The sequence below is a fragment of the Erythrolamprus reginae genome, chromosome 6 (assembly GCF_031021105.1).
Source record: "Erythrolamprus reginae isolate rEryReg1 chromosome 6, rEryReg1.hap1, whole genome shotgun sequence".
Classification (NCBI taxonomy): domain Eukaryota; kingdom Metazoa; phylum Chordata; class Lepidosauria; order Squamata; family Dipsadidae; genus Erythrolamprus; species Erythrolamprus reginae.
This window is the reverse complement of record NC_091955.1, coordinates 47,584,206-47,610,266: the sequence shown is the minus strand read 5'-3', so window position 1 is coordinate 47,610,266 and position 26,061 is coordinate 47,584,206. Positions and strand designations below refer to the sequence as shown.

General features: G+C 43.5%; 1 protein-coding gene across 1 annotated transcript in view; it reads right to left on the bottom strand.

Annotated features, from left to right (window-relative positions):
- Positions 1 to 26,061, bottom strand: part of TRHDE (thyrotropin releasing hormone degrading enzyme) — a 391,977-nt gene that overhangs the window by 14,739 nt on the left and 351,177 nt on the right. Inside the window, exons 13-15 of the mRNA XM_070755729.1 lie at positions 18,881 to 19,028; positions 16,570 to 16,667; positions 10,023 to 10,130 (exon numbers count right to left, since the gene is read on the bottom strand). Coding sequence (XP_070611830.1) covers positions 10,023 to 10,130; positions 16,570 to 16,667; positions 18,881 to 19,028 — 354 coding nt within the window. The remainder of the gene's footprint in view (positions 1 to 10,022; positions 10,131 to 16,569; positions 16,668 to 18,880; positions 19,029 to 26,061) is intronic.

The window sequence follows — 26,061 nt, the reverse complement described above, 5'->3', positions numbered from 1 at the left end:
GGATGCAAAGTCACCCGGAACAAGCAGCAAACCCCCCGCCTTGGACAGAAAGGCGAGGCCGGCTAACCAGGACCGGGTCGTCCTAACTGACAGGCCACGCTGCCCAAGCTGGACGCAGAACCCGGCCAGGCGCTATACAGGGACGGGCCAGCTAAGCTGGTAACCCCCGCCCTGCCTGAAATCCCCAAACTCCTAACCCGCACGCTGGTATGCCCCAAGGGTGCCGGGCGTTACAGACAAGGGGATTGCCCGGGATGCCGCGACTCTCCACCACTCCGGATCCCTCCCAGACTCCAGAGGTGGCTGGGGAACACTTCTGGCAACTTCCGGGCCCACGGGGCCAGGGTCCGAAACCTGGACAACTGACCACGGGACAAGGCATCAGCAACCCCGTTATCTAACCCGGGGACATGCTTAGCCAAAAACAATGCGTTTAGAGACAAGGACCTGTGCACAAAATGGCGGACAAGCCGCATGACCCTGTCGCTCTTCGAGGACAGGGCATTCACCACATGGACAACCGCTAGGTTGTCACACCAAAAGTGCACAGTCTTGTCCCTAAACTGCTCCCCCCAAAGCTCCAAGGCCACTACTAAGGGGAAGAGCTCCAGGAACGTAAGGTCCTTAACCAACGAAGAGGCACTCCATTCCGGAGGCCATGCCGACCAGCACCACTGGTCACCTAACACTACCCCGAAACCACAAGTCCCCGCGGCGTCAGAGCAGAGCTGCAACTCAGCTTCCAACAGAAGCTCGTGCCTCCAGAAAGACAACCCGTTAAATCTATCCAAAAAATCCCGCCACACGCCGAGGTCAGCCCTGACCCCGACGCAAAGGCGGGTACGATGATGGGGCAAACGGAGCCCCTTCATCGCATCATACAACCTCCTGGAAAAAGCCCTTCCAGGAACAACTACCCGACAGGCAAAATTAAGGATGCCCGCCAGTTCCTGAAGCTGCCGTAGGGTCACCTTCCGGCAGCCCAGAACCTCATCAAGCTTCCGCTTAATCTTTACCAACTTCTCTAGGGGCAATCTGGAAGATTGCTCCTCTGAGTCCAATTCGATACCCAGAAAGGTAATCCTGGTGGCGGGGCCTTCGGTCTTCTCAGAGGCTAAAGGCACCCCTAATTGAGCACAAAGGGCTTCGAAGTCCCGCATCAAAGCAAAACATTGCTCCGAATGCGCAGGCCCCGCCAAAAGGAAATCATCAAGGTAGTGAACGACCGTACCCAGGCCACTTTGCCTCCTGAGCGCCCACTCCAAGAAGGTGCTAAAACTCTCAAAAAGAGAGCACGAGACAGAGCACCCCATGGGCAAAGCTCTGTCCACGTAATAGCCCCCCTCGAAATGGAAGCCCAACAGCTCAAAGTCGCCTGGGTGTATGGAGAGGAGCCGGAATGCCGACTTAATGTCGCATTTACCCATAAGGGCTCCCACCCCACACTTCCTAACCATAGTCACGGCTGCATCAAAGGATGCATACCGGACTGAACACAACTCGTCAGGAATGAAATCATTCACTGACTCCCCTTTCGGAAAAGACAAATGGTGAATCAACCTAAATTCACCACTCGCCTTTTTGGGAACCACACCTAAGGGAGACACACGAAGATTCGGGAAGGGCGGCTCCGAAAAGGGGCCCAGGACCCTGCCTTCGGCAACCTCCTTCCCAATCTTCTCCCTAACAATGTCTTCATGACCAACAACCGACCTAAGGTTGTCAGACATGAAGGCCTTCCTAACACCCTGATAAGGGATCCTAAATCCCTCTGCAAAACCTAGCAAGAGAGCGGCCGCTCTCGAGCGAGGGTGGTAGTCGCCCAACCAACCCTCAAGCACCCCTAAATTAATTGGGCTGGGCCCCTTTTCCCCCAACAGATGGGGGAGGCTTTGGGGGGCCCGAGCCTTTCTTTTCAATCCCCTTCTTGGGGCGGGGGCACACGGCTGCGGAATGGTTTCCCCCACAACTTCCGCAGGCGTGACGAAACCTGCAACTGGGGCGAAAACACGCCCCCTTTGCAGCGAACTCGTGACATATTAAAGAGGCACCCTTACTAACGGCACCCGCCACGGCCTTGGCCGGCGCGGGCGTCGCGGGCTCCTCCTCCATAAAGTGACCGCTATCGGTCCTATCACAGCCCTCCTTCCCTGACATATGAGTGGCCTGGAACCACAGGTCCGGAACCACCATATCCCAAGGCAAGTAGGGGTCATGGGCAATACGCATACGGAAGCCCTTGTCGTAGTGCCTCCATATGGTCCCCCCATACTCAAAATGGGCCCTCGCTATCAGGTCGATGTACTTCAGCAAGGCAGCGGCCCTCCCCGGCTGCCTCTGAATGACCACCGACGCAAAGGTCAGAAATGCATACAGCCACGAGCTGAAGCATTTCGTGACCTTTGTCTTTTTCACCTTCTCCCCAGGGACAACCTCCTTATCTTGTTTAGGGACCTCCCTGTTCAAGATGGAGAACAAATCAACGTACTCCCCCCGCCAGATTGCCTCCTTAACTGACGGGTGCAGATGGTACCCTAGAGGCGTGGCGGGCAACCCACAAGGGATGGCCCCAGGCTTGATGCTGGCGAACGGGTCCCACACCGTGGTGGCCCCCGAGCCCAGCACCCCAAGCCCCGGTGGATACATGAATGGGACCGGTGGCATAATGGCCGGTGGAGGAGGAATCCAACCCCCCACCCCCGCCCCCGGTGGGACGGGCACCCCCAGCGCCCCCACTGGCGGGGCTGGCGGGGACCAAACCTGACCACAGGTGCCTGCAGCAGCCCCCGTGAAACTGTTGCCACCCCCCATAGCTGGCGGGATGAACCCTGGACCCTGGATGGGCAGTAGCGGAGATGTGCCTGCATGTGGTGCAACCTCACCTGCCCCGTAAGGGGTAGAAGCCATCCACGGTGGGCCCATCCTGGTTGGGGCCTGGAAAGATGACCATTGCCCAGGCTGGGCCATCTGTCCCGCATGGCCCGTCTGCCCGGTGCTGCCCGCCTGTCCGGTTCCCGCCATCTGGACTTCGTGGGCCACTTGCCCAGTTGGGGCCGACTCCTCTTCGGGGTCTGCGCCCCAAGCTGCGGTGGCAGCCGAGGAAAGCCCCTCCGGGCCTGCCCCCGACCGCCACCTCTCCAACTCGTCGAGCCGCTCCAGGACCCTGGCCCAGGAGAGAGAAGGGGACACCTCGGGTTGAGGGACTGTGGGCATAAAGCCTACCACCCCCCCCACCGGGATCCCCCCCGGGGGCCCCTCTGCCGACGCCCGAGCCCGGGCAGACGGCCTGGCAGCCCTCCTAGGCCGCGCCACAGGTTGGGCCGGGAGGGCCTTAGCTGGCCGCTTTTTAGGGGCCATGCCACCACAATCTATTTTTTAACAAGAAAGAATAGGGCGGGACCAAGCCCTCCCCCAACGGGCCCTGCACCCCTTGAACAAGGCCTACCCTAACAGCAGGCCTCAGTGGCACAAACCCACCAAGGAAGCCAATCCCCCCTTCCAATGGGCGACAAGGCCCAAAACCAGGCCTTTATCCCAGGCCTACAACCCCCCCAGCGACCCCCGCGGGCCCGCGAGGCCACCAGAAGGCAGCACCCCCCACCCTACTATGAAGGATAATGAGGCTCCAAACCGGAGCGGAGCCCAGCCGATGCTGGCTCCGCTAATGATCGAAAAGGCTTTCCGCCCCACCACAGGCCTCAAAATGGCGCCTCGCACGAGGTCGCCAAACAAAATGGCCGACGGAGCAGACCGATCGAATGTCTGCTCGGTAGATCGGTCCGGGCGAAAAGGAAGAGCCTCGGGCCTGCTCGCCCTTATATAGGGCAAGCAGGCCCCGCCCGGACCAATCAGGGCCTCAGCCAATCAGGCCCTGCTCTCCCGAGCGAAGTCTCGCATCGCGAGACTTCGCCCGGGATCCAAGATGGCGGCCGCCATGAGGGACCGTGTCTCCCGGTCCCTCCAGCAAAGCCTGCCTGCCGGGTAAGTCCGGCGCTGCCCTTTCCCAATGATTTATAATTCAGTTTTACAAAGTGCTAAGAAGTAATCTTTTAAGTTATAATTAATTAGTATGGGCTTGTTCTTTTAAGTTTTAACAAATGAAAATGCATTTATAAAATAGCCCCTTAATTATTTATCTGCTAGGCAAATAGTGTTCTAATGTCTTAAAATGTAATTAGATGAAGTTTAGGCTGTTATTTGATTTATTGATATACTTCAAACTCTTTACAGAAACCTTTAAGAAAGAAAATTAATCAAATGTCCACTTAATTTTAAGAGTATAGTCCAAGCTTATTTTTCTTGGTATCCTTAATAGGATAATTGTTTCATGTATAATGCTCTTATACGAATGGTTATGATTATTATGGTTGATTTTAGAGTAAGAGGTTAATTTTATATCTGTGTCTCAAAGACAACTGAAATTATTCTCCCTCCTTTTCCTTATTTTCCTTTCCCTTTGCACTATTGAGTCTGTCTTTTAGCTTTTGCATTTAAACTTTCTTTTCTCTAACCCCATTCATTGTGTGTATGTATACATGTGTTATGTATTGTATTATGTATGTATTATGTATGTATTATGTATGATTTATGTATGTATAAATGTATTATGTATTATGTATGATTTTGAGAAACAGGATTTTATCACTTTATTAAGTATGCAATGTTGAGGATTTGGAATAGGTATAAAAAAGCACTCCCAAAATTATTTATGGTTGTCACACATTTAGAAGAGAAGTGATATTTACATTTGGTAGCTGATACAATAGTTAGTTAGTTGACATGTTAATTTAATGATCTTTTTCAAAAGAGAACCTAAACTGAAATCAGGAGAAGATTTGGTGGGTCCTAGTTCTTCTGCTACCACTTTTAACTGCCTAGTCACGTCCTAAATTGCTTTCTCTGATTATTAAGCCATGGGCAGTTCTTCCCTCTTTTATTTGATCATTCCTTAGGCAGAATCTCTTTCACTCATCCCCTAAGGTCATCCACAGATTCTATTATAGTATTCTGACTAAGACAAAAATCAATGAAATTATCAATAGTCATTTGTTGAAATGATGTAAAGATCAATGATATTCTTATAATATAGGCAGCCCTTGAATTATGATCATTAGGTCAGCAATCATTTGAGGTGACAGTACTGAAGAAGGGGATTTATGACCAGTCTTTAAAGTTCAATATGACTTTCTATGGGCAATGAAAGAAAATATTTGGGAAGCACTGATTTAGACTATCTAGTACAATAGCCTTCTCTGTGCAAAAGTGCAAATCAAAGCTTCTGTGACAGGTAGCAGTTCAGCCTTTACCTGAACAAAATCTGTGATGGGAGCATACTGCTATCTTGTGGTTTGGTTCTACTTTCAAGCTGGGTTGTGTGCGTGTGCGCAAGTGCTAAACACATACTTAATTGATACCATAACTAAATGAAGAAGTAATTTTGATAATTAAAAAAGAACATTCCTTCAGATGTCATTGAAAATACTTCATCCCTATTCCATTTTTCTCTCAATACCCCCCCCCCCATAATATTACATTTGTATTTGAGAGACCTTGTAATTATTGTGTACATTAAAAAAAACTATTTATCTTTTTATACTTTATAAAACTAGAACAAGGATTTAATTAATTTACCTTTAGAAAGAATTTTGCCAAAACTAGTGGGTTTTAAAACAGTTTTTCTTTCAGAACAGATGCACTGCAAAGGTTAAAGAAACTCAATGAAATTGTAACAATTTCCAATTTGTATTTGGATGCTTAGGTCTACTTCTGAACCTCCTGCCAACATCAAATTAATATGTAAAAAAGAAGATTACTTGAATTATATATAATGTCCTACCATTTTCTCATACATGATTGTTTGTTTTAACAATGTACGGCTATCGTGATACACAAAGGAGGGGAAATAATGTGCTGCAATGATTACAAATGTCCATCACAACTTTGTCCACAGAATAATTATTGAACTGGTCCTATTGAAATATTATTCATGACCACAATCCAATTGTTATGCATATTAAACAATTGTACAATAACCTGTAAACAGAGAAAGTCTTATTTGATTATCTGAATTACACAGAACACAAACCTTCCCAGAAGCGTAAAGAGAATAATAGAGGCAATCTATGCTCTACAAACAAAATTACCGAAAATTTTGTATGAAAAGACCAAAGATCATGCCACTGAACTCGTATATCATATAAATAAGTACTAAAATATATTCAGTACAAAACAATATTTAACTTACTTACCTTGCATATATATATCAATGGCAATGTTAAGAACTTGAGGGGGAAAACTTTTTTGACTATTGTTAGTGTATAAAAACATATTAAAAAAAGAATGCATAGTCTGTGTGTGTAGTATGGTCTGTGTGTGCACTATGGTCTGTGTGCAAAGAATTATAAATTCTTTGCACACAGACCATATTGCACACACAGACTATGCATTCTTTTTTTAATATGTTTTATTTTATTTTAGGTATGCATCAACATCATGAAAGTGTGGTATCTGGGTATCATTCATTTTGATACAAATAACAATACTAATATCAATAATATTTGTCACATTAATTAAGCTTTCATACTCCTAGTATTAATACTCCTATTAAAATACAAACCTTCATTATTTAATTATTCACTATTTCAATATATCATTCTAATGCCAGTTACAACATTTTTAAGTATGCATAATAATTTTTCAACCTCCAATCTTTCAATTTATTTCTTTAATTTATTCTGTTTAATCAGGCCATCCTTACTAATGATAGCATAGTATAAATATTGTACTAAAATTTAATTCCCTTACTCCATCCTAACAAGAATCACCATTTTATTTTAACATACATATTAAATCCATCTTTCAACCTCTAATCTTATGTCTATTTATAATTTTTATAATATGTATATCTTTTTTTCTACTTTTATTCTAACTTCTAATCAGGCCCCCCATTATATTAAAGAAAGAAGGGGGAAAAACAAGAAATAACATTTATTTTCCATCCATCATCTCTTGTCCATACTAATATTTCAATTCTTATTTGTTTTTGGCATACCTCCCATACTCCTCTCCCTTGGATCTTTGTCTCTATCTACCTGTGCATTTTTACTGTTTAGTCAAAATATTCCTCCCATCTCTATCCTCTTATGCTGCCAAGCCTCCAGGATATCTGGCCAAACCCCTATTTCTTTTTGAATGTAATCTTCCCATTTCATTTTTAAATCCTAAAAATGCCTTTTCCTCCATTCTTTCCATTGTCAACTTCCTGTCCTGGGCATCTTGGTTGTTATTCATTGTTCTTTGTAGACTATTTTCTATATTCCCATCTATACTTTGCATTAAATTCTTTATCTCCCTAAAGTTCTTTGTCATAAGAGTCCTTAATGCTTTTGAACATCAACAATATTTCTATTGTGCTTCCACTCATTTCCCCCATATGAAGCATTTCATCTTATTTTAATAAGGTCAAATTTTACTCTATAGTTCAAAAACCATATGTTCAGGCTAATGTTGCTCTCCAAAGAATACTATAGTCACAGTTCTTTTATATTCCAGGGTTATTCAATCAGACGTTCAAGTAGTCCAGGAAACTCTCCTAATACAGTGATACCTCGTTTTACGAACTTAATTGGTTCCGGGACGAGGTTTGTAAAGTGAAAGGTTTGTAAGACAAAACAATGTTTCCCATAGGAATCAATGGAAAAGCAATTAATGCGTGCAAGCCCAAAACTCAACCCTTTTGCTAGCCGAAGCGCCCATTTTTGCGCTGCTGGGATTTCCCTGAGGTTCCCCTCCATGGAAAACCTCACCTCCGGACTTCCATGTTTTTGTGATGCTGCAGGGGAATTCCAGCAGGGGAATCCCAGCAGTGCAAAAAACGGTGCTTCGCTGGCAACGGAAGTCCAGAAGTGGGGTTTCCCAGTGAAGGGAGCCTCAGCGAAATTGCAGCATCGCAAAAACACGGAAGTCCTTGAAACCCCACCGCCGGACTTCTGTGTTTTTGTGATGCTGCGATTTCACTGAGGCTCTCCTTGCTGGGAAACCCCACCTCCGGACTTCCTTTGCCAGCGAAGCATCCGTTTTTGCACTGCTGGGATTCCCCTGCAGCATCGCGAAAACACAGAAGTCCAGAGGTGGTGTTTCCCATGGAGGGGAGCCTCAGGAGAATCCCAGCAGTGCAAAAACGTATGCTTTGCTGGCAACAGAAGTCATATTTTTTATAGTCAAGTTTGGAGCAGTTAATATTAAGCTTGAATCTGTTGTGTGCTCTTGTGTTGTTGTGGTTGAAGCTGAAGTAGTCTTTGATAGGCAGGACATTGCAGCATATGATCTTGTAGGCAATATCAGTATGGTATATTTTCCTTCATCAGTAGATGATGCTCTTAGTTTAGGTTTCAGTGTTGTCTCAGTTCTAACAGCTATTAAATCCAATGTAAATCTGATTTATAAGATCAAAGTTAATTATTGAAGTAGATAGATCCAGCATTATGAAATGTCTTTCCAAAATAACAGCTACCCAATTAAGCCACCCAATTTTCTGTGCTTTGAAATTTTTAACGTTTTCTCTCAGTTCTTTACTTTTGGATCTGTAGTTTTTCTCTATGGAATTATTCCCTGCTTTAATAAATAGTTAAAAGCCTGTTTCAGATTTCCCCCCTCTTCTTTTTAAGGTTAAATTTTGAGTAAAAACGGAATCATCTCGCCCAGTTCCATTCACTGTCCATTTACACTATTCCTGCACTTTGTTGTCTCAGCTGTCCCAGCTTCATGGCAGCCATTTTTGGCTGCCTCTTCTCATCATGAAGAAGTGGGAAACAAAACCCTGAAACAACTGGGAGAGAACTCCGCAATCTGCAGTTCTTCTATCACCCATCCAGCCCCACTTTTCTTTATCACCCCTCCAGGGTGGCGCTAGTTCCTTTCAGAGCCTTTTAATGTGAAGAACTTGGCTTTGAAGCCACTCCTCAGGTCTGATATCACCAGGATATCAGCCAGAGGTCCATATCTTATGCATTCTTGTATTTTCCAAAAAAAGTTATAGAAAAGTGGAGTTACGGTTTTCCTTTTCAGACCATTATCTTTGTGTCCTCATCTTGTTCATTTGTGTTCTGCCATATGGATACATTGTTATGCTATCCTTTGTGTTTCTTTCACTTCAACCATCAGGGAATTTTATTGCTACTTCCCTTACCACAATAATTTATTACAGCAAATAGATGCAGTCTCAGGATTGCCATTGTTTTACTTCATCACATTTCTTTATCTTTCTCTGTATATTTAGTTATAGTGTATTGTGCTATATGGTCTGTATTTTAACAGTCCATAGTATTTTTTACTATTGGCTCTACAGTCCAATTTAATATTGTTAAATAGTGGTATGAAATAGTTGGGATATTAGTTGTATGTTGGGGTGATGGATTGAGGAACAGTTGATAGGGTTTGCTGCAAAGGTTGTTCCTGAGGTTGGATCCTGAATCCTCAGAAGAAAAATGTATTAAGGGGAAATGGGAAATACACTATTCACTTGTAAAACCAAATTGAAGATTAAAATTCACTACTAAATAATCCTTGGCTGTGTTCTGAGTTAATGGGTCTATTTGGGTCACCAAGATGCTGCAGGCTGTAAAGTGGGTTAACAAAGATTGAGAGGTGGTGGAAATCTAAAGGTAAATGTGGATGAGCCAGCTTTGGAACAATTCTATTGTGGCTCTGGGAGTTGATAATTTTGTTCTATTTCATCATTGCAGCTGCTGGAACGTCTCCCTGCACCCTTATTTTGCACCAATATTAATACTGGTGGCACTTTAACACTTGTGTTAAGATTTTCAGCAACAACTCTCTCTTGCTTGCTCTACATACACACAAGCCCCACATAACAAATTCCACTTTTCTTGCACAAAATATCTTTCTTCTAGGAGCCAACTATTATTAATATGCATGTATGAGCACACCACACTATAATAAAATTAATTTTGGATGACACAATCTTTATGAGGAAAAGGAGTAATGCAGGATGTCATTTTTACCTGTTTCTATTGCTGGAGATCCAGTCAGAGATTAGAGTTGCAGCCTGCTGGTGGCAATGTTTGTTACCAAAGCTGCATGCCAGCATAATCACTTCACGGCGGAACTCCCTGTTGTCCCAAAGACAAAACTAGCATTAATCTGATGTTAATAAATATATTCTCATTCTTAGGGGGAAATTCATCCCTGTTGGCAAGATTTAAAACAAAGGTTTTCAACTTGGCATCTTTAAGATATGTGTAGTTCAACTCCCAGAATTTCCCAGCCAGCATGATTGGCTGAAGAATTCCGAGAGTTGAAACCCACATATCTAAAATTGCCAAGTTTGATAAACACTGATCTAAACTAATATTTAATGAGCACATCCATATGAACAATGTTACAACTATTGTTCAATAAGTATTAAACAACAATGATGAAGCAGAGGTCAAGGCCATAAAGCACCTCAATCTATCAAAAATTATCTTGTAAAATGCAGCCAGAATTAAGTTACTGTGAGAAGGGGCATTGGTCTTACCTGATACGCCTCTTCTCGTAGGGTGGAGCTAATCTCCTTGAGTGAGATGACACTGTCCCTTCAGTATATCTTCATCCTCTTGCCTTAATTCCTTTTTGATGAAGGGTGATAGACAAACTCAGCATGTAGCTCCCAAGGTCAAAAACAAACAAGAAGATAACAATATGATGTCCCAAAAGCCAGACCAGATTAACTTTAGGCAGAATTGGAGGTTAGCTCCATCCTATGAGAAATTGTTATCAGGTAAGACCAACACCTCTTCTCCATAGTGGGTGGAGCTAACTCCCAAGAGTGGGACATACCAAAGCAGTCTGTCCATTGGGAGGGCTAAGTCTGGCTGGCTGCCCCAGTCTGTGGCACCATACGTTGCAGATCTCTGTGACCAAATGCTGTCTCAGCCAATGCAAAAGCGTCAGTTTTGTAATGATGGATAAAGGGAGTTGGGGAAACCCAAGTGGCTGTCCGGCAGATCCCCTTGATGGACACTTGAGTGGGCTATGCAGCTATCATTGCAGCACTGCATCTGGAGTGTGCCATCACCCTGGTCACTTGTGGCAAGGCCAGGTGATAAGATATTATGCTATGCAGCCAGTGCCCCACGATGGAGGAAGAAGCCTTTTGTCCCAAGGAATTAGGCTGAAAAGAGACAAAAAGTGCTGCTGTTCTGTGTAGGGTAGAAGTGTGCTTGAGATAGATCTTCAAGGCCCTCCTAACATCAAGTGTGTGCCACTGTCTTTTCAAAGAGTGTGAATGATGGGGAGAAAAATTGGACAAGACAATTTCCTGGGCTCTGTGAAAATAAGAGTTTATTTTCAGGAGAAACATGGGGTCCAGTCAGAGGATCACCCGATCAGAATGAATTATAGAGAGATCCCCCTTAACAGATAAAGCAGCAAGCCCAGAGATTCTCCGAGCAGGAGGCAGAGCAAAGCATTCCTCAAAGGCTCATAGGGAGCAACAAGTGAACCTTTGAGATGTCCCAGGTAGGGTATCAACAGGAGAATAGCCCTCCTGTGAATAACAGAAGTAAATTTTCTTCCAAGTGACCAATAAATTATGCGGGTGGCCACCTAGAGACCTAGAGAGTCTGAATGACACTGTCTGAAACATTGTGGCACCTTAGTGCGCCCTGCTTAAGCACCAGGTGGTCAGTTGATAAAACCATGGATCTGGGTGTACTAATGACCCCTGGCAGTGACGATTGTCAGTGGGATTCTTCAGGGCTGGCAGACTTATAGACTTTGTGCAGGCTCTCCTGAGGCAGTGAGGCACAAGGAGCAGGACTTCATCTCTCTCCTCCAAGAGAGAGGAGAGGCAGAGGGGGAAACACATACAGCAGGCTGGAAGGCCAGTTGCAGTGAGAGATCTGCTCCCTTTGCACCCTGGGTCTAAAATCAGGTGAAATATCTGGGCAGCTTGGTGTTCTCCGGTGTTGCAAAAAGGCCCATAATGGGAAGACTGAAGCGACTCACCAGGACTTGAAACATGGAAAGCTGAAGGCTCCACTCCGCCTGGTCTATGGTGGTATGGCTGAGCCAATCCACAGTCACATTGGCCAATCCGGAGATGTGTTCCGCCAAAAGTGACAGAAGGTGGCGTTCTGCCCAAAGACCCAGGGTTCTGGCCTCGTCCATGAGATGGTGGGACATGGTGCCCCCATGCCGGTTTATGTAGGCTTTTGCAGCCACATTGTCAGTAAAAACATGTGCCTAATTAAACATGTTAATTTAAACTCAGTCTCTACCAATAGGATTGGAGAATTACCCATACTGGACTCTCCTTCCAGAAGCAGTGGAGAATATGCTCACCAGCCATCATGTGTATCAGCTGCTTGAGCATCAGATAGACAGCACATAACTCCAATCTGTTTATGCTGTACTGTGCCTCTGTCTGAGAGCATGTGCCCTGAGCTAAAGCCAACTGCACATGGCCCCCCCAACCATACATGCTGGCATCTATGGTGATGGTGACTGTGGGGCTCCAGGAGATAGCAATTCTTTGCAGTGGCTGGTGAGGTCTACCAGTGAAATGAGCATCAGATGGTGGATGGTAACATGCGTCCCAACCTCTGAAAGGGAACAATATTTCCCAAATGGGTCAGTCGAGTTGTAACCAACAGATGCTCTTGTCCAAATTTATATAGTACCTATGGTGTCTGAGGGTGTTAATAGTTATTGTACATAGTTATTGGATAGGGCACCAGGTTTTGCAGCCAGGTTTCTTAAAAACAAACAAATATTGAATTTTTTAATTTTTAATTCATGCAGAAGGCAAGGAGAAGTTTGTACCAATAGCCCCACCTGCATGCCCAGCATTTAAGGTTTCTCCCTGCAGCCTGGTGACAAAATACAGGAAATGAATTAGAGGTCAACTAATCCAAATGCCTGTGTGACACCCGCCATTCAACCAAATCTAGAGCAGGGCAAGCTAACCCACTCCTGTTTTTGGTTTTTTCCCCGCTCCCACACAGTTCTCAGCCCCTGATTCCCGACCGGGGATGCTTGGATGAAGTAGCAACAGCTGCTTTATGGACCGCGCCTCCAGCGAAGAACACTGCCTTGCGTGTGCAACGTGTGTGGCAGTGGGTCGGTCTTCAAAGGTGTGCTTCCCCTCTCCCTTCCATGCTTGCAAGGTCTTGTGCACCAAAGTGTGTGCCCGTTGCTGCAAAGGGCATCTCTTCCCCCCCTCAACCCCCCCCCCAGATCCACCGCTCTCATTTACCGTGACTTTCCGGCATCACGGATCGAGAGTGGGGTTCTCTCCCCCCCTCCTTGGCTCCTGGAAGCCCAGCTGCAAGCTCTCCTCCACTGAAGAGGAAGAGGAAACGCTGCCCTCCCCCCTTCCAAGGCAACAAGCGCACACCTCTCAAAGTGTTTATGAGGAGCAGGATGAAACAAGCTGGAGCCAGAGCGCCTTCCTCCCACCAGCCAGAAAGGGAGTGCAGCATTAGCGCCCCCCGGCAGAGGAGAAGCGCTGCCTCTCCAAACGGGGACACAGCTGCTCCCCACTTGTCCTGCCCTGGCTTGTCCCAGCCTCGCCTCTGAGTGCTCACGTCGGCACACTCTTCAGACCTACCCAGGCACTTGATCTGACGCTGGAGAAAGCCCGCAAGGTGGCCTTGATCGGCGCGGGGGGCTGGACTCCTTCAGCCCCCACCCCAATCTTCTGCCTTTGGGGGTGCCTTTGGGAGGTCGCAGATGACGTGGGGGCGTGCGACAGCAGCCCCAGACAGAGGCGGAGAAGCCAGGTGGGGCTCAGAGCCCACAGGGGTTGTCTCCCCGGCCACAGCTTGGGAGGGGCAGATCAGCTGTCGGGCGGGGAGAAATGGCGCCTGCACGGGCTTGGAAAAAAGTGCACTGAGCTTGGTTTTTGCGTGCATCACAGCACACTGCGCACATTAGAGGGAACAGTGCTCCTGGCTACTATGGAGGCCCCCATAGCTCTGGCTGTGAAATGGACCCACTGAATGGTGGCATCAGAGTGAATTGGACAGCAGCCAGAAGTTTGTTAAGGTCCTGGCTGGCCCGCAGATCAAATATGGGGAGCTGCTACTGGAGGTGCTGCAGCCATCTCAATGTACATGAGAAGAAGGCAGTGGTGGATGCTCCAACAGTCCAGGTGGCCACCTGGTAAGCTCTTTGGAGCACTTGTTCTGCCCTCCAGTCGCAACAGCTTGTCAGATTCACCTGGCGTGAGGGCAGAGGAATATAACGGCGAGAAAGGTGCATCAACCAAAAGCAGCTAGAGATGTTGTGCCAGGTCAGGTACCACGTTGGAACACCATTTGTCTAAGTAATTGGGCAAGGGCCCTGATATGGGAGACGATAGAATCAACAAAAAGTGGAGGGGCTGGTATCACCTCAGCTTCAGAAGTAGTCTTAAACAGGCAGTCATTCACAGAGGAGTTCTCAGGTGGCTCTGAGGAAGATGATCCAAAATTGCCAGCGTTTTTAGCCTTTAAAAAAAAGCAACTTGAAAAGGTCAGGGTGAAATAGGTCCAAAGAAGCTGGAGGATCAGGGGTGAGACCCTCATCAGCACAGAGATCCATGTCAATCTGGCTGTCCTCCAGATAAGAGTGAGACCCCAACAACTGGTCTGGGGAATAGAGGTCATAAGATTAGTCTCTGCAGTCAGTGCACCCCAAGGTGGAAGTGTGGTCAGATGGGCCAGTGGTCTGAGTGACTGGGGCTGTAGGCCTACCTCTCTTTTTAAGACCCACCCCAAAACCTTGCTTGATAGTGGCAGCAATCAGTGCCTGAACATTCGGATTAAGCATCACTAAGCCCAGCGGCTGTCAGAATAAAGGTTGCAGCCCCAGAAATCTCCCAATGGGGCAGATCTCCCGACGGGCCTCCTAAATGTTCTTATTTACGATGGTCAGATCTGGATTGTTCAAGGACAAGGTGTCTGAGGGAGGAATAGAGGCTATCTCAGCCTGGCCACTATCTGGGTCACTCCTAGCTGCTGAGGCCGGCCCATCTGGATGAACCCGTCAAAATTCCTGTTCATTGAGACTGGACCTAGTGCAAATCTTGGCTCTGCAACTTTCATCCCCCTGGGTAAGCCTGGAGACCTTTGCAAGGTCAGCAGAGGAATACTAATGGGGGCAACTGCCCCCTATGGGAAGAAGGGCCGTCTGAAAGAGTAGTCTCTGAAACTGAGGCCGTTGGTTATGTTGCCTTTTGGTAGAACCCATTTTATGTTTGCTCTTGCTTGTGTCTAAAAGGACTAAAAGGAAAATGAGGCAAAGAAGAAGAAAAAAATCCCCTGGCTGGTGGTTTCAAAAATGTCTGTTGTTTTAGAAAATGTCCACTGCTACAATCAATAGGCCGGGGGGGGGGGGAGAGTGTCTAAAATGGCTGCCACATCAATCAAAATGGCCATCACTAGTGGCCTACTTGAGTTAAAATGGCCACCACATCTCTCAAATGGCCATCACTAGAACCAGACAGCCAAGTAAGTGTAAATGGCCACTGTTCCTTAGAACGGCCTCCTGTGGAGCCACCATCTCACTGTGTGGCCAACTGACAAGGCCTGCCACTGCAGCTGGATCCTGTCATCCAGAAAACATGCTGAGGAGACAGGCGGAAACTCAGTACAGGTTCCTGTTGGGAGGCCAGTAATCGGATGAATCTGGCTGCAATACCAACCTGTGGGGCAAAAAACCCTTTGCTGGGGGGCAGATCACAGCCAATTGCTTAAGTGCCAGAGCCCCTGCAGTGAAATTCAGTCCATGCTGTCATCCCCTGGCCAAGCAGGAATGCAACATAAAAGCTCTCCTGGCCATTGGTTATATGAGTGTGATAATTCCAGTGACAGTTGGGCAAACTGTGACAACAAGCGAAGAGAATGTTGTCAAGGTCAAACCACAATGCCTCATTCTGAGCCAGAAATTACCAAGCCAAATAAAACTCACAAGGCTGAAATTGAAGTGAAAATCCTGTCCCTAATCTCAACAAGTGGAGAGAGCTGAAGCCCTTGCCACACTCAACTCAGTGGCTCCAAGGCCAAGCCAGTCAGCTGGGGAGAACTCACAGCTGAAACTTGATGACAAATGGGGGAAAAAACACTTCTGAAGAATGGGAGCAAGAAACACACATGGTGTTCAGGCCGAGGACTGAGTCAAAAAGGAGGAATTAAGGCAGGAGGATGAAGGTGTAAAATTTGATAGACTCAGTCTTCACTGGCTGAAGGGATGATGTCATCCAATTCTTGGAGTTTAGCTCCACCCAGTATGGAAAAACAAAGATTCTTTGAAATTTCGAGAAAAAGATTCAACAACATAATGGGGAATATACAATGTGAATTTGAAAATTAATTTAAGTCTTTCAATCAATTCATGTGTCAAATAAATAGAAGATATAAAAGTTAAATTGCGGAGAGGGGTGGCATACAAATCCTAATAATAATAATAATAATAATAATAATAATAATAATAATAATAATAATAATAAATGTAATTGCCACTGAATTAAGTTTAGGAAATTTAATTCATTAAGGCTATTTTGCAACCATTAAAAAATATAATTACTCATGCTGGTAGGATGCTTGAACCAAAGATTTCTCCAAATTATTTGTTGGCCATCCCAGTTTTAAATACATTGAAGCAACTTGTCTCAAAATGTACTCCTGAAATGGAAAAAAATGCATTACATATTTTCATAGTCAATGCGGATGTTTCATCCTGTCCAAAGCAAATGTATCACAGACTGCCTCCACTCCCATTTTGAAAGTTACTTTAGTCTACATTATCCATAAATTCCTTTCCTGCATGTTAAATTTTATGAATAAAAAGATGAAGGTGACATTTTATAATTTGTGATTTGAGTGAGTTTTTTTCCTGATCAAGACTAACTTAACTTTCTATTCCCAGTATCATTCATTCATTCATTCATTCATTCATTCATTCATTCATTCACTCACTCACTCACTCACTCACTCACTCACTCACTCACTCACTCACTCACTCACATACTTACTTACTTACTTACTTACTTACTTACTTACTTACTTACTTACTTACTTACTTACTTACTTACTTATTTATTTGATTTTTATGCCGCCCTTCTCCTTAGACTCAGGGTGGCTTACAACATGTTAGCAATAGCACTTTTTTAACAAAGCCAGCATATTGCCCCCACAATCCGGGTCCTCATTTTACCCACCTCGGAAGGATGGGAGGGTGAGTCAACCTTGAGCCGGTGATGCGATTTGAACCGCTGACCTTCAGATCTACAGTCAGCTTCAGTGGCCTGCAGTACAGCACTCTACCTGCTGCGCCACCCCGGCTCATAGCTAGCTTATGATCTTAATTTTTCCCCAATTGTTTTTCACAATTCCTAGTTATTGCCACATTTAAAAACTACTCTTTTCAATTAGTATTAAACATGGAGTGCTATATTCTTGATAATATAGTATAATAAGGTAGTGTAATGTAATGCAAAATATAATAATATAGTACAGTACAGTGCAGTGCAGTTCAGTGCAGTGCAGTTCAGTACAGTATAATACAATACAATACAATACAATACAATCTTGGAGGTCTCCTAGTCCATCCCCTGCTTAGGCAGGAAATTCTATACCATGGAGCCCGAACCTGGCTGGCACCCACTGCGGCCCTCCCATCGCCGCCCAGCCCCAGCCCCCACCCCAGCCCCTTACCACCTGCTGCTGCATGCCTGATCCATACCTGTGGGAGGAGGGCGCGGCCATGGAGCCTGATCCTGGCCGGCACCCGACGTGGCTCTCCCACCGCCACCCATGCCCAGCCCCTTACTGCCTGCTGCCGCCACCGCCCACCAGATCCATAGCCGTGGGGTGGGGACGGCCATGGAGCCTGATCCTGGCTGGCATCTGCTGCGTGGCTGCATTCTGGACAATTTGAAGTCTCCGAACTCTTTCAAAGGGTAGCCCCATGTAGAACTCATTGCAATAATTGAGATGGGAGGTGATGAGAGCCTGAGTGACTGTGCATAGAGCCTCCTGGTCCAAATAGGGTTGCAGCTGGTACACCAGGTGAACCTAGGCAAAGGTCCCCCTGGCCACAGCTGAGAAATGATGGTCAAGGCCCTCCCATCGCCGCCCAGCCCCAGCCCCCGCCCCAGCCCCTTACCACCTGCTGCTGCATGCCTGATCCATACCTGTGGGAGGAGGGCGCGGCCATGGAGCATGATCCTGGCCGGCACCCGACGTGGCTCTCCCACCGCCACCCATGCCCAGCCCCTTACTGCCTGCTGCCGCCACCGCCCACCAGATCCATAGCCGTGGGGTGGGGACGGCCATGGAGCCTGATCCTGGCTGGCATCTGCTGCGTGGCTGCATTCTGGACAATTTGAAGTCTCCGAACTCTTTCAAAGGGTAGCCCCATGTAGAACTCATTGCAATAATTGAGATGGGAGGTGATGAGAGCCTGAGTGACTGTGCATAGAGCCTCCTGGTCCAAATAGGGTTGCAGCTGGTACACCAGGTGAACCTAGGCAAAGGTCCCCCTGGCCACAGCTGAGAAATGATGGTCAAGGTTCAGCTGTGGGTCCAGGAGGATGCCCAAGTTGCGGACCCTATCTGAAGGGGTCAATGTTTCTCCTCCCAGCACAATGGATGGACAGATCGAATAGTCCTTAGGAGGAAAATCCCACAGCCACTTGGTCTTGTCTGGGTTAAGCTGAGCCTGTTGGTCCCCATCCAGACCCTTACAGCCTCCAGACACTGGCACATCACATCCATTGCTTCACTGAATTGGCATGGGGTGATATTTGATTGATATACAGTATAGTGTTCTTGTAGGGAAAACAACACTTTAGTGATTGATAAAAAGAAAGAGATGTATATTTATCTTTACTTACATTGAACATATTGTAGTTCTCTGTGCGGTCCAGCAACTTATCTAGAGGATAAAGAGCTCGACTAGCAGCATGCCAAGGTAGAAATTCCTTTTCCTTTGACAGGTATCTAATAATCTCAAGTGGAATATTCTGTGGCAAATAACCAGCCCTGTATAAAGATAATTGTTATAATTATTGCTTGGGGAAAAATATCTGATATAGATTTGTCTGTCTGTCTCTCTAATCTATCTATCTATCTATCTATCTATCTATCTATCTATCTATCTATCTATCTATCTATCTATCTATCTATCTATCTGAAAAAGTAGAATAATTTTTAATGTTATATGATAATTTTAATATTATTTTTAACATTTTCTATTTGGCAAGTGTCCATTCTTCAAAATAGTTTTTCTGTATTTACTACATTATGTCAGAAAAGGAAAATAGTATGTATTTAGTTATTATCCACAATTTCCTAATTATGTATGAAAACTTGCTTGAAGTTCAATCTTGCTCTATGATTTTCTGTAATAATCACAGATGCCTTTTTAAAAACACCTCATGTTAGACATTGGTTAAAATAATACAATAATATATTTAAAATGCATTAGATAGCATTTTAAATATCAGGAAGGTTTTGGATCATGTTCTGTAAAATCTTTTTAAATTTGTACTATTAAAAAATACTGAGAAAAATAAATTATTAAAACTATAATATGATGACCAAATTTTCAAGCTGTTCATTTGGAAAAATAATGTTTACATTATTAAAAATTATTGTCCTTAATAATAGATTTAAAAGAATCAATTACAGTTGCATATTCAATTTTAAAGTGACATTTATGTGTTTTGCAGCTGCATTCCCAGCTTGGTTTGCTTGCACACACCCAGAAACTGAGCTCACAAATAGTTTCCAGAACATTGATTTTCCCCTACTCAGACAAAGTACCAAGTACTAGTGCAATTGCCCAGGGACAGTCTGAATTTAATCCATTCTGAATTATTTCCTCATAAATCTAAGAGCAGATGATCTGAAAAGCAAAACACTGGGGGGAAAAGTGGAGTGTAATATTTGTTTATGCTACCAAGGCACACATTCTGTCCATCTGTCGGAATGGTGATGTACATTTTCAGTGATATGGGCCTATGTAATTCTGAAGTTTTCACATTTGAATAAATGAGTAAATATATATATTTACTCTACATGTTTTTTAATAGATACATTGATAACACTATGTAACACAAATTTTGTTCCCAGCTTTTAAAAGTTATATTCCAATTGCTTATGTCTAAAACAAATTAAAAATTGCTTACATTCATCATAAACTTCACTTTTGTGACCACGGCAACGGAAATTATGCATTTTTACTATAGAAACAGACAATTTTGCATCTTCTCATTTATACAATCAGACTAAGAACACTATATGCATTGCAAATTTACACAGATTATCAAAAACTGTTCAGAAGTATGCGGTTTTTCCGAGATTTATGACTATACTGCAAATCAGTTTCACGAATCAATCCCCAAATTTATTTATTTATTTTTTATTTATTACTTAGATTTGTATGCCGCCCCTCTCCGAAGACAAATATAGTCGGCCATAATGTTTTCGTTATGTTGTCCTTGGTAACGGCGTTCAAAGTTCATAATGTCCTGGTGAAAGCGCTCGCCTTGCTCCTCTGAGTAAGCTCCCATGTTCTCTTTGAACTTATCAAGATGAGCATCAAGGATATGGATTTTGAGTGACATCCTGCAGCCCATTGCAGCATAGTTCTTTATCAGAGTCTGAACCAATTGTACATAGTCTTCATCTTCCTCTCATCTGTGACTTGGATGCTTTCATCTAATAAGTTCCATTGCTGGAGCCTTGATGTCAGAAGCTCAGCGTTGGACTTGGTGAGACCAAGGTCTCTGATCAGATCATTGAGGTCTTTTTGGTTAGGGTAGTATGGCTTCCGCTCATCATCTGCATATGAAGAGAAATCGTGATCTTCAATGTCTTCCACGGTGTCTGACCTGCTGCTTTCTTTTGAAGGTGGTGTAGCTTTATCTGGAGGTGTTGGTACAGGAAGTTCAGGGCAGTGTGGTACTGGGGCAATCAATGAAGGAATGTCAGGATACGTTACAGGCAGTGCATTTTTGCCAGTGCGACGTTTGGAAGGGTCCACCATGCAGAAGTAGCAATTTGTTGAGTGATCAGTCATTTCACACCAAATTCTTGGGATAGCAAAATGCATGGCTCTCTTCTTTCCCCTGTACCAACCTATAAACAAACAAAATAAAATTTGGATTGAGATTTTGATTTAGGCCTATTTCACACTAATGACTAGTGATATTTACAATATTAACACAGTTAATGTGCTATTTAAGAGAGTAGCATTTATCTACTTACCTTCAAGAGTTTTCTTGCAGTGCTCACATGTGAAATGAGGAGCCCATGGTTCGTCTTGGTCACCAACAGGCATGCCGAAGTATGCTTTCTAGGCCTCACACATCTTAGCAGATGCTTCCACAGAGTACTTTTTTGCTCTTGTCTTTATAAACTGGCCACATACGTAGCAAAATGCGTCTGCTGGATCTATGCAACCTCTTGATGCCATCTAAATTGACTACGTTGCTGTGTACTGTAAGGAAAAAGGATGTCTCTCCAAACTTGATAAAAATGGTCTTTATTCCATGCAGTATTAAAGTACAAGAGTGTACTGAGGATTCAGCAGAGCAAGATTGATCACCCGGTACCAGAGTAACACAATATATATACATTTATATTCCTAAGCTCTTCCTGTAATGGGTGTGGGGTGAAGCGTGAATACTGTTGTTATCAGAATCTGAATGGATATTGAATTCCCACATGTCTGTCTAGGTCAATTCCCCATTGCCCACTTACTATGCAATCCCAATCAATTAGATCATGTGTCTCTGTATCTCAGGAAGGGCTAGAGTGACCCTATATAACTGTAGTTATACAGCTACCTACAATTCTGTACAGTCCCAGAAAGTTCTAGATCATTCTGGACAGTTCTAGAAACTTCTTGATAGTTCTCACAATTCCAAAACCTTCTTAAGTGTCTTGAAATATTGCAAATATCCTTAAAAATAGATCAATTTCAAAATATCATTGTGTTGACCACAAAAGGAAAGTTTACAGGGAATAATAACTTTTTTCTATTCATTTAAGGTACAAACAATCAGGAAAACACACTTAACAACTGGGAACTATTTTGTTTTTGAAAATTGTTACATGGTGTAATTCTTTAGAACTGAAAATTGTTTTGGAATATCTATCTAGTGTGCAAAATGATGGAAAAATATGTAACTTTTCACATATTAGAAGAGAGATATCCAAATATTCATCTCTATGAAAACAGCACAGGTTGGAATAACAAAGCTTTCAAAGTTTGATTACTTCATTTAAAAAATCCTGTTGTCTTCAAACAGCTGTATTCAGAAAAATTAACTTACTTCCTTTCCTTTCCTTTCCTTCTTTCCTCCTTACCCTGCTTTGCAAACCCATTTCCTTCAACTTCTTTTATTTTTTTTGTTCTTGTTGGAAGAAGAGAGGTTTCTGAGTGTGCATTCTGGGATCTTCATATCTGATAATGATTTGTTTGTGACAGAGTAAATAATTGGATTATACTGATGGCAGAGCTCCAATCTTGGGATAAGATACTACTAAATACAGGGATATTATGTACTTTTCTAAAACTTGGAAGTAGAGAATGATATATTACAATGTTGTTGTCTTCACTACAGGCAAAGCTTGAGACAAAAGACATAGGTCATTTAAGGCCCAATAGATTGTATTGCCTAATATTTTATTTAAGAATTTGGATTCCTGGGGATTAAAAGTGAAGCAATATTATTGTATGTGTTATTGTCTATTTGTTCTCTACAATCTTGATCTTGCAAGTGCTTTATTAAAAAAAGTAACCCTGAGGAGGAGTGGTGGGCACAACCAATTAAGAATAAAGATGGGTTGTATAAACAAATGTTTAATATAGTAAATAAATGAAGTTAAAATATGCTGCTAGCAGTGACCATGCATATGCTTTTATCTAGTGAATAAAATCATTAGCATGCAAAGAAAACAGATTCTTATCCTACTGCCTCCTCCTTATCAACCTCTAAGATAAATTGATCTGAAGCAATTAAACTGTTTTTTTTAATAGTAGCTTTCTATTTCTCTACCTCTTTTATTCGCTATCATATTTTTACTCCACCAGAATTTGAAAGAAAGTCCCTGCCACTTTCAAATAATATAGTTAAAACATTGGCAGTACAATCTAAAAACTCGAAAAACACATAGCCATAAAGAAGAGACAAAAGCAATAAGCAATGTAAACAAAACCACAATAATATCATAGGTATAAAAGCAAACATAATGCATTTTTCATATGATATACCAGGTCCATTCCACACATATTTCTAAAGTTTAATTTAATAGAAAATTTACCTACAAAGCTAAAATTCCTGTATTTGACTATATCCTGGAAAGGATTTTTAAACTATAATATTGTGATTTTTGCAACTTCAAGGATGATATTTTGATAAACTGGAGATTTTCCTCCTGTTTTGTAGCATGGAAAAAACACAGGCTCATGAAACCTTTTGTTTTTTTATTTTAATCAGAATAGAATTAAATGCCAGAAACAATAGACAAGTGTGAAGAGGTAAGTTACTTTAAGCGGCTTACAAGTAAAAAGAAGACTATAAAAATATGTGTGAAATATATAAAAAAAGAAAGCATCCTCAAGCAAACAACCATCCCCCTGGACTATGTACCACTATTGAATCCCCAAGCTAGTTCTAGAAGGTGAATGGAGGCCAACCTCACCTCCAGGGGCAAGCTGTTCCACAGGCAATAGTAGAAAGGTGAAAGAACTCCCAACTGAATATATTGATCTGCCTAAACTAGTGGTGGATTGCTACTGGTACGCCACAAAGGTCTGTTCCGCAGATTGGGAAATTTGTGCGTGATGGTTCTGGTGCGGTCTTCACCGGTCCGTCGTGTGGCACCATCTTTCTCTCTCTCTTTTTAATTTTCTCTATTTTGCTTCCTCCGAATGCACAGAAGCAAAATCTTGTGAGGAGACTCACGTAGAAGTGAGATTTTGGCAATTTTTTTGCTTCCGCGCATGCGCAGATGTAAAAACTCACCAAAATCTCTCACACACATGCATCCCCTTATGAGATTTCAGCACTTTTTTGCTTACTACACATGTGCAGAAGCAAAATTTTGTGATGGGGCACATGCACCAGATTCATCATGAGGTATGCGCAGCATACCAGTATTCAGGTAAGAACAACCTGCCGCTGGCCTAAACCCTTCAGAGAATTCATTCCCCCCCAGCTCTAGCCTCCCAACCCCCTTAACTAAGGATCCCCCCCATCTGTTCTTGTACATGATTCAGTTATTGTGCTTAGTGATATTAGAACCTCTGAATCACTTATCCCACTCCCACCTATCTACTCTACCTTAACTGGCCTCTCCCACTAACTGGTAAAGTGGTGCCCAAACCACTTATTCTCTCTTCCCAACTCTCACTCAGGAACACACATTACCTCTTCACAGAACCCATGATCCACTCTCAAGGTCTATCCCCCACTGGATCTCAACCAGTGACAGATTAAGTTTGACAAAATTAATAGAAATTGGAGCAGGCTCCTTTTTAGTTACCTGTTCTGTCTGGGTTCACCCAGACCTCAACACCAACTGGAAAAAAAAGCCAGACACTCTGGTAAAAGCCAAAAGTATTTTATAGCTGGAAAAAATAAACACAGAGGAAAACCTGTTCTTCCCAACAGACAGGCTATAATACTTTACAGCAGAGTCCTGATGTCCAGACAATACAGCAAGCTTCTTGCTGGCACACCCACCCCAAAGTTTCAGTAGTCAAAGGCACAAACCAGGATTCCAAGACGCCAAAGTTCACAACCAGGTCCCAAGACTCTCAAAGATAAAACTCCACAAGCCAGGAAGGGTGGGTCTGCCTTTTAGCCTTTCCAAAGAGCACCACACCCAAACCCAGCTGTTGCCTCTTTAATGCTGAAAGTACTTAGCCAATTGATCCCTTCTCTGAGTAGCTCTTCTCTGTCGCAGATCAATTATGGCTTGTGCATTTTCCTCTAAGGAATCCAGGCTGCTTGCTGGGGAGAGCTCCCTCTGGGGGGACTCTGGCTGTCCTCCCTCTTCTTCAGCCTGGGATTCCTCCTCCTCGTCTGCCTGCACCTCCTGTTCCTCAGCCTCTCCCTCTGAGCTGGAAACCGACAGAAGATCAGCCGTTCCCTGAGGGGCCTCAGACGGAACCACAACAGTTACCATATATTTTTTATGATCAGAATGTAAAAATCACCCATGCTCTTTTCATTTCCTCATTAGAATAGAAATAAAACTTGGGATATTGAATTGTCATGAAGATATAAAGTACTCGAACTGTCATCGATGCCAGCCTGTGGATTTCACATTATATACTCTTCTGAGCTTAAGCACCTAAACTCAGCATACTATTCTATACTTCTACATCTTTGCTACAAGCTGAGTAACTATTCCTGGGTCTTTAATAAAAGCTGAGTAAAATCTTCTTGCCTTGCCACAATTTTTCCATAAATAAGCTAAACATCATGCACACATTCCAACTAAACATTATGCACATATTCCTAAATAGTGCCAAACTGGGATATTGCTTTCAAGATCAAAAGTCAAGAAGGCAGATAACAAATAATGCATTATTTATAATTATCAAAACACTGAAAGAAATTCAGAACAAATGTTAGGTAGAATTATCTGTAATAGAGAATAAGGAATTAAGAAGAAATCCCAATTTAAAACACTAATAAAATTAAAAATAGATGGGATAGGAAAGTTGGAAAAGCTAACTGAAGAAGGAAAAGGAAATAAAGGACATGTAATTATTTAAAAATAAATTAAAAAGTTTATGTTCATAAAATAAAATGCAGCCTTGTACTTAAACACAGAAACAATATCTCGGATGACAATGAAATATTACTGCAGTGACTTCAAACAAGTATATCCTCCACAATCTTGCCATCTATCCAAAATGCTATGATGAAAACAGCTAAGGTAAGGATCATTTTGATTTAAGGATAGCTCCTATCAATCATCCCATATTCAACTAAGATGAGTGAATCTGAAAAATGCTATTTAAAATCCCTACTTGGCAGGCAGAGCAATACCT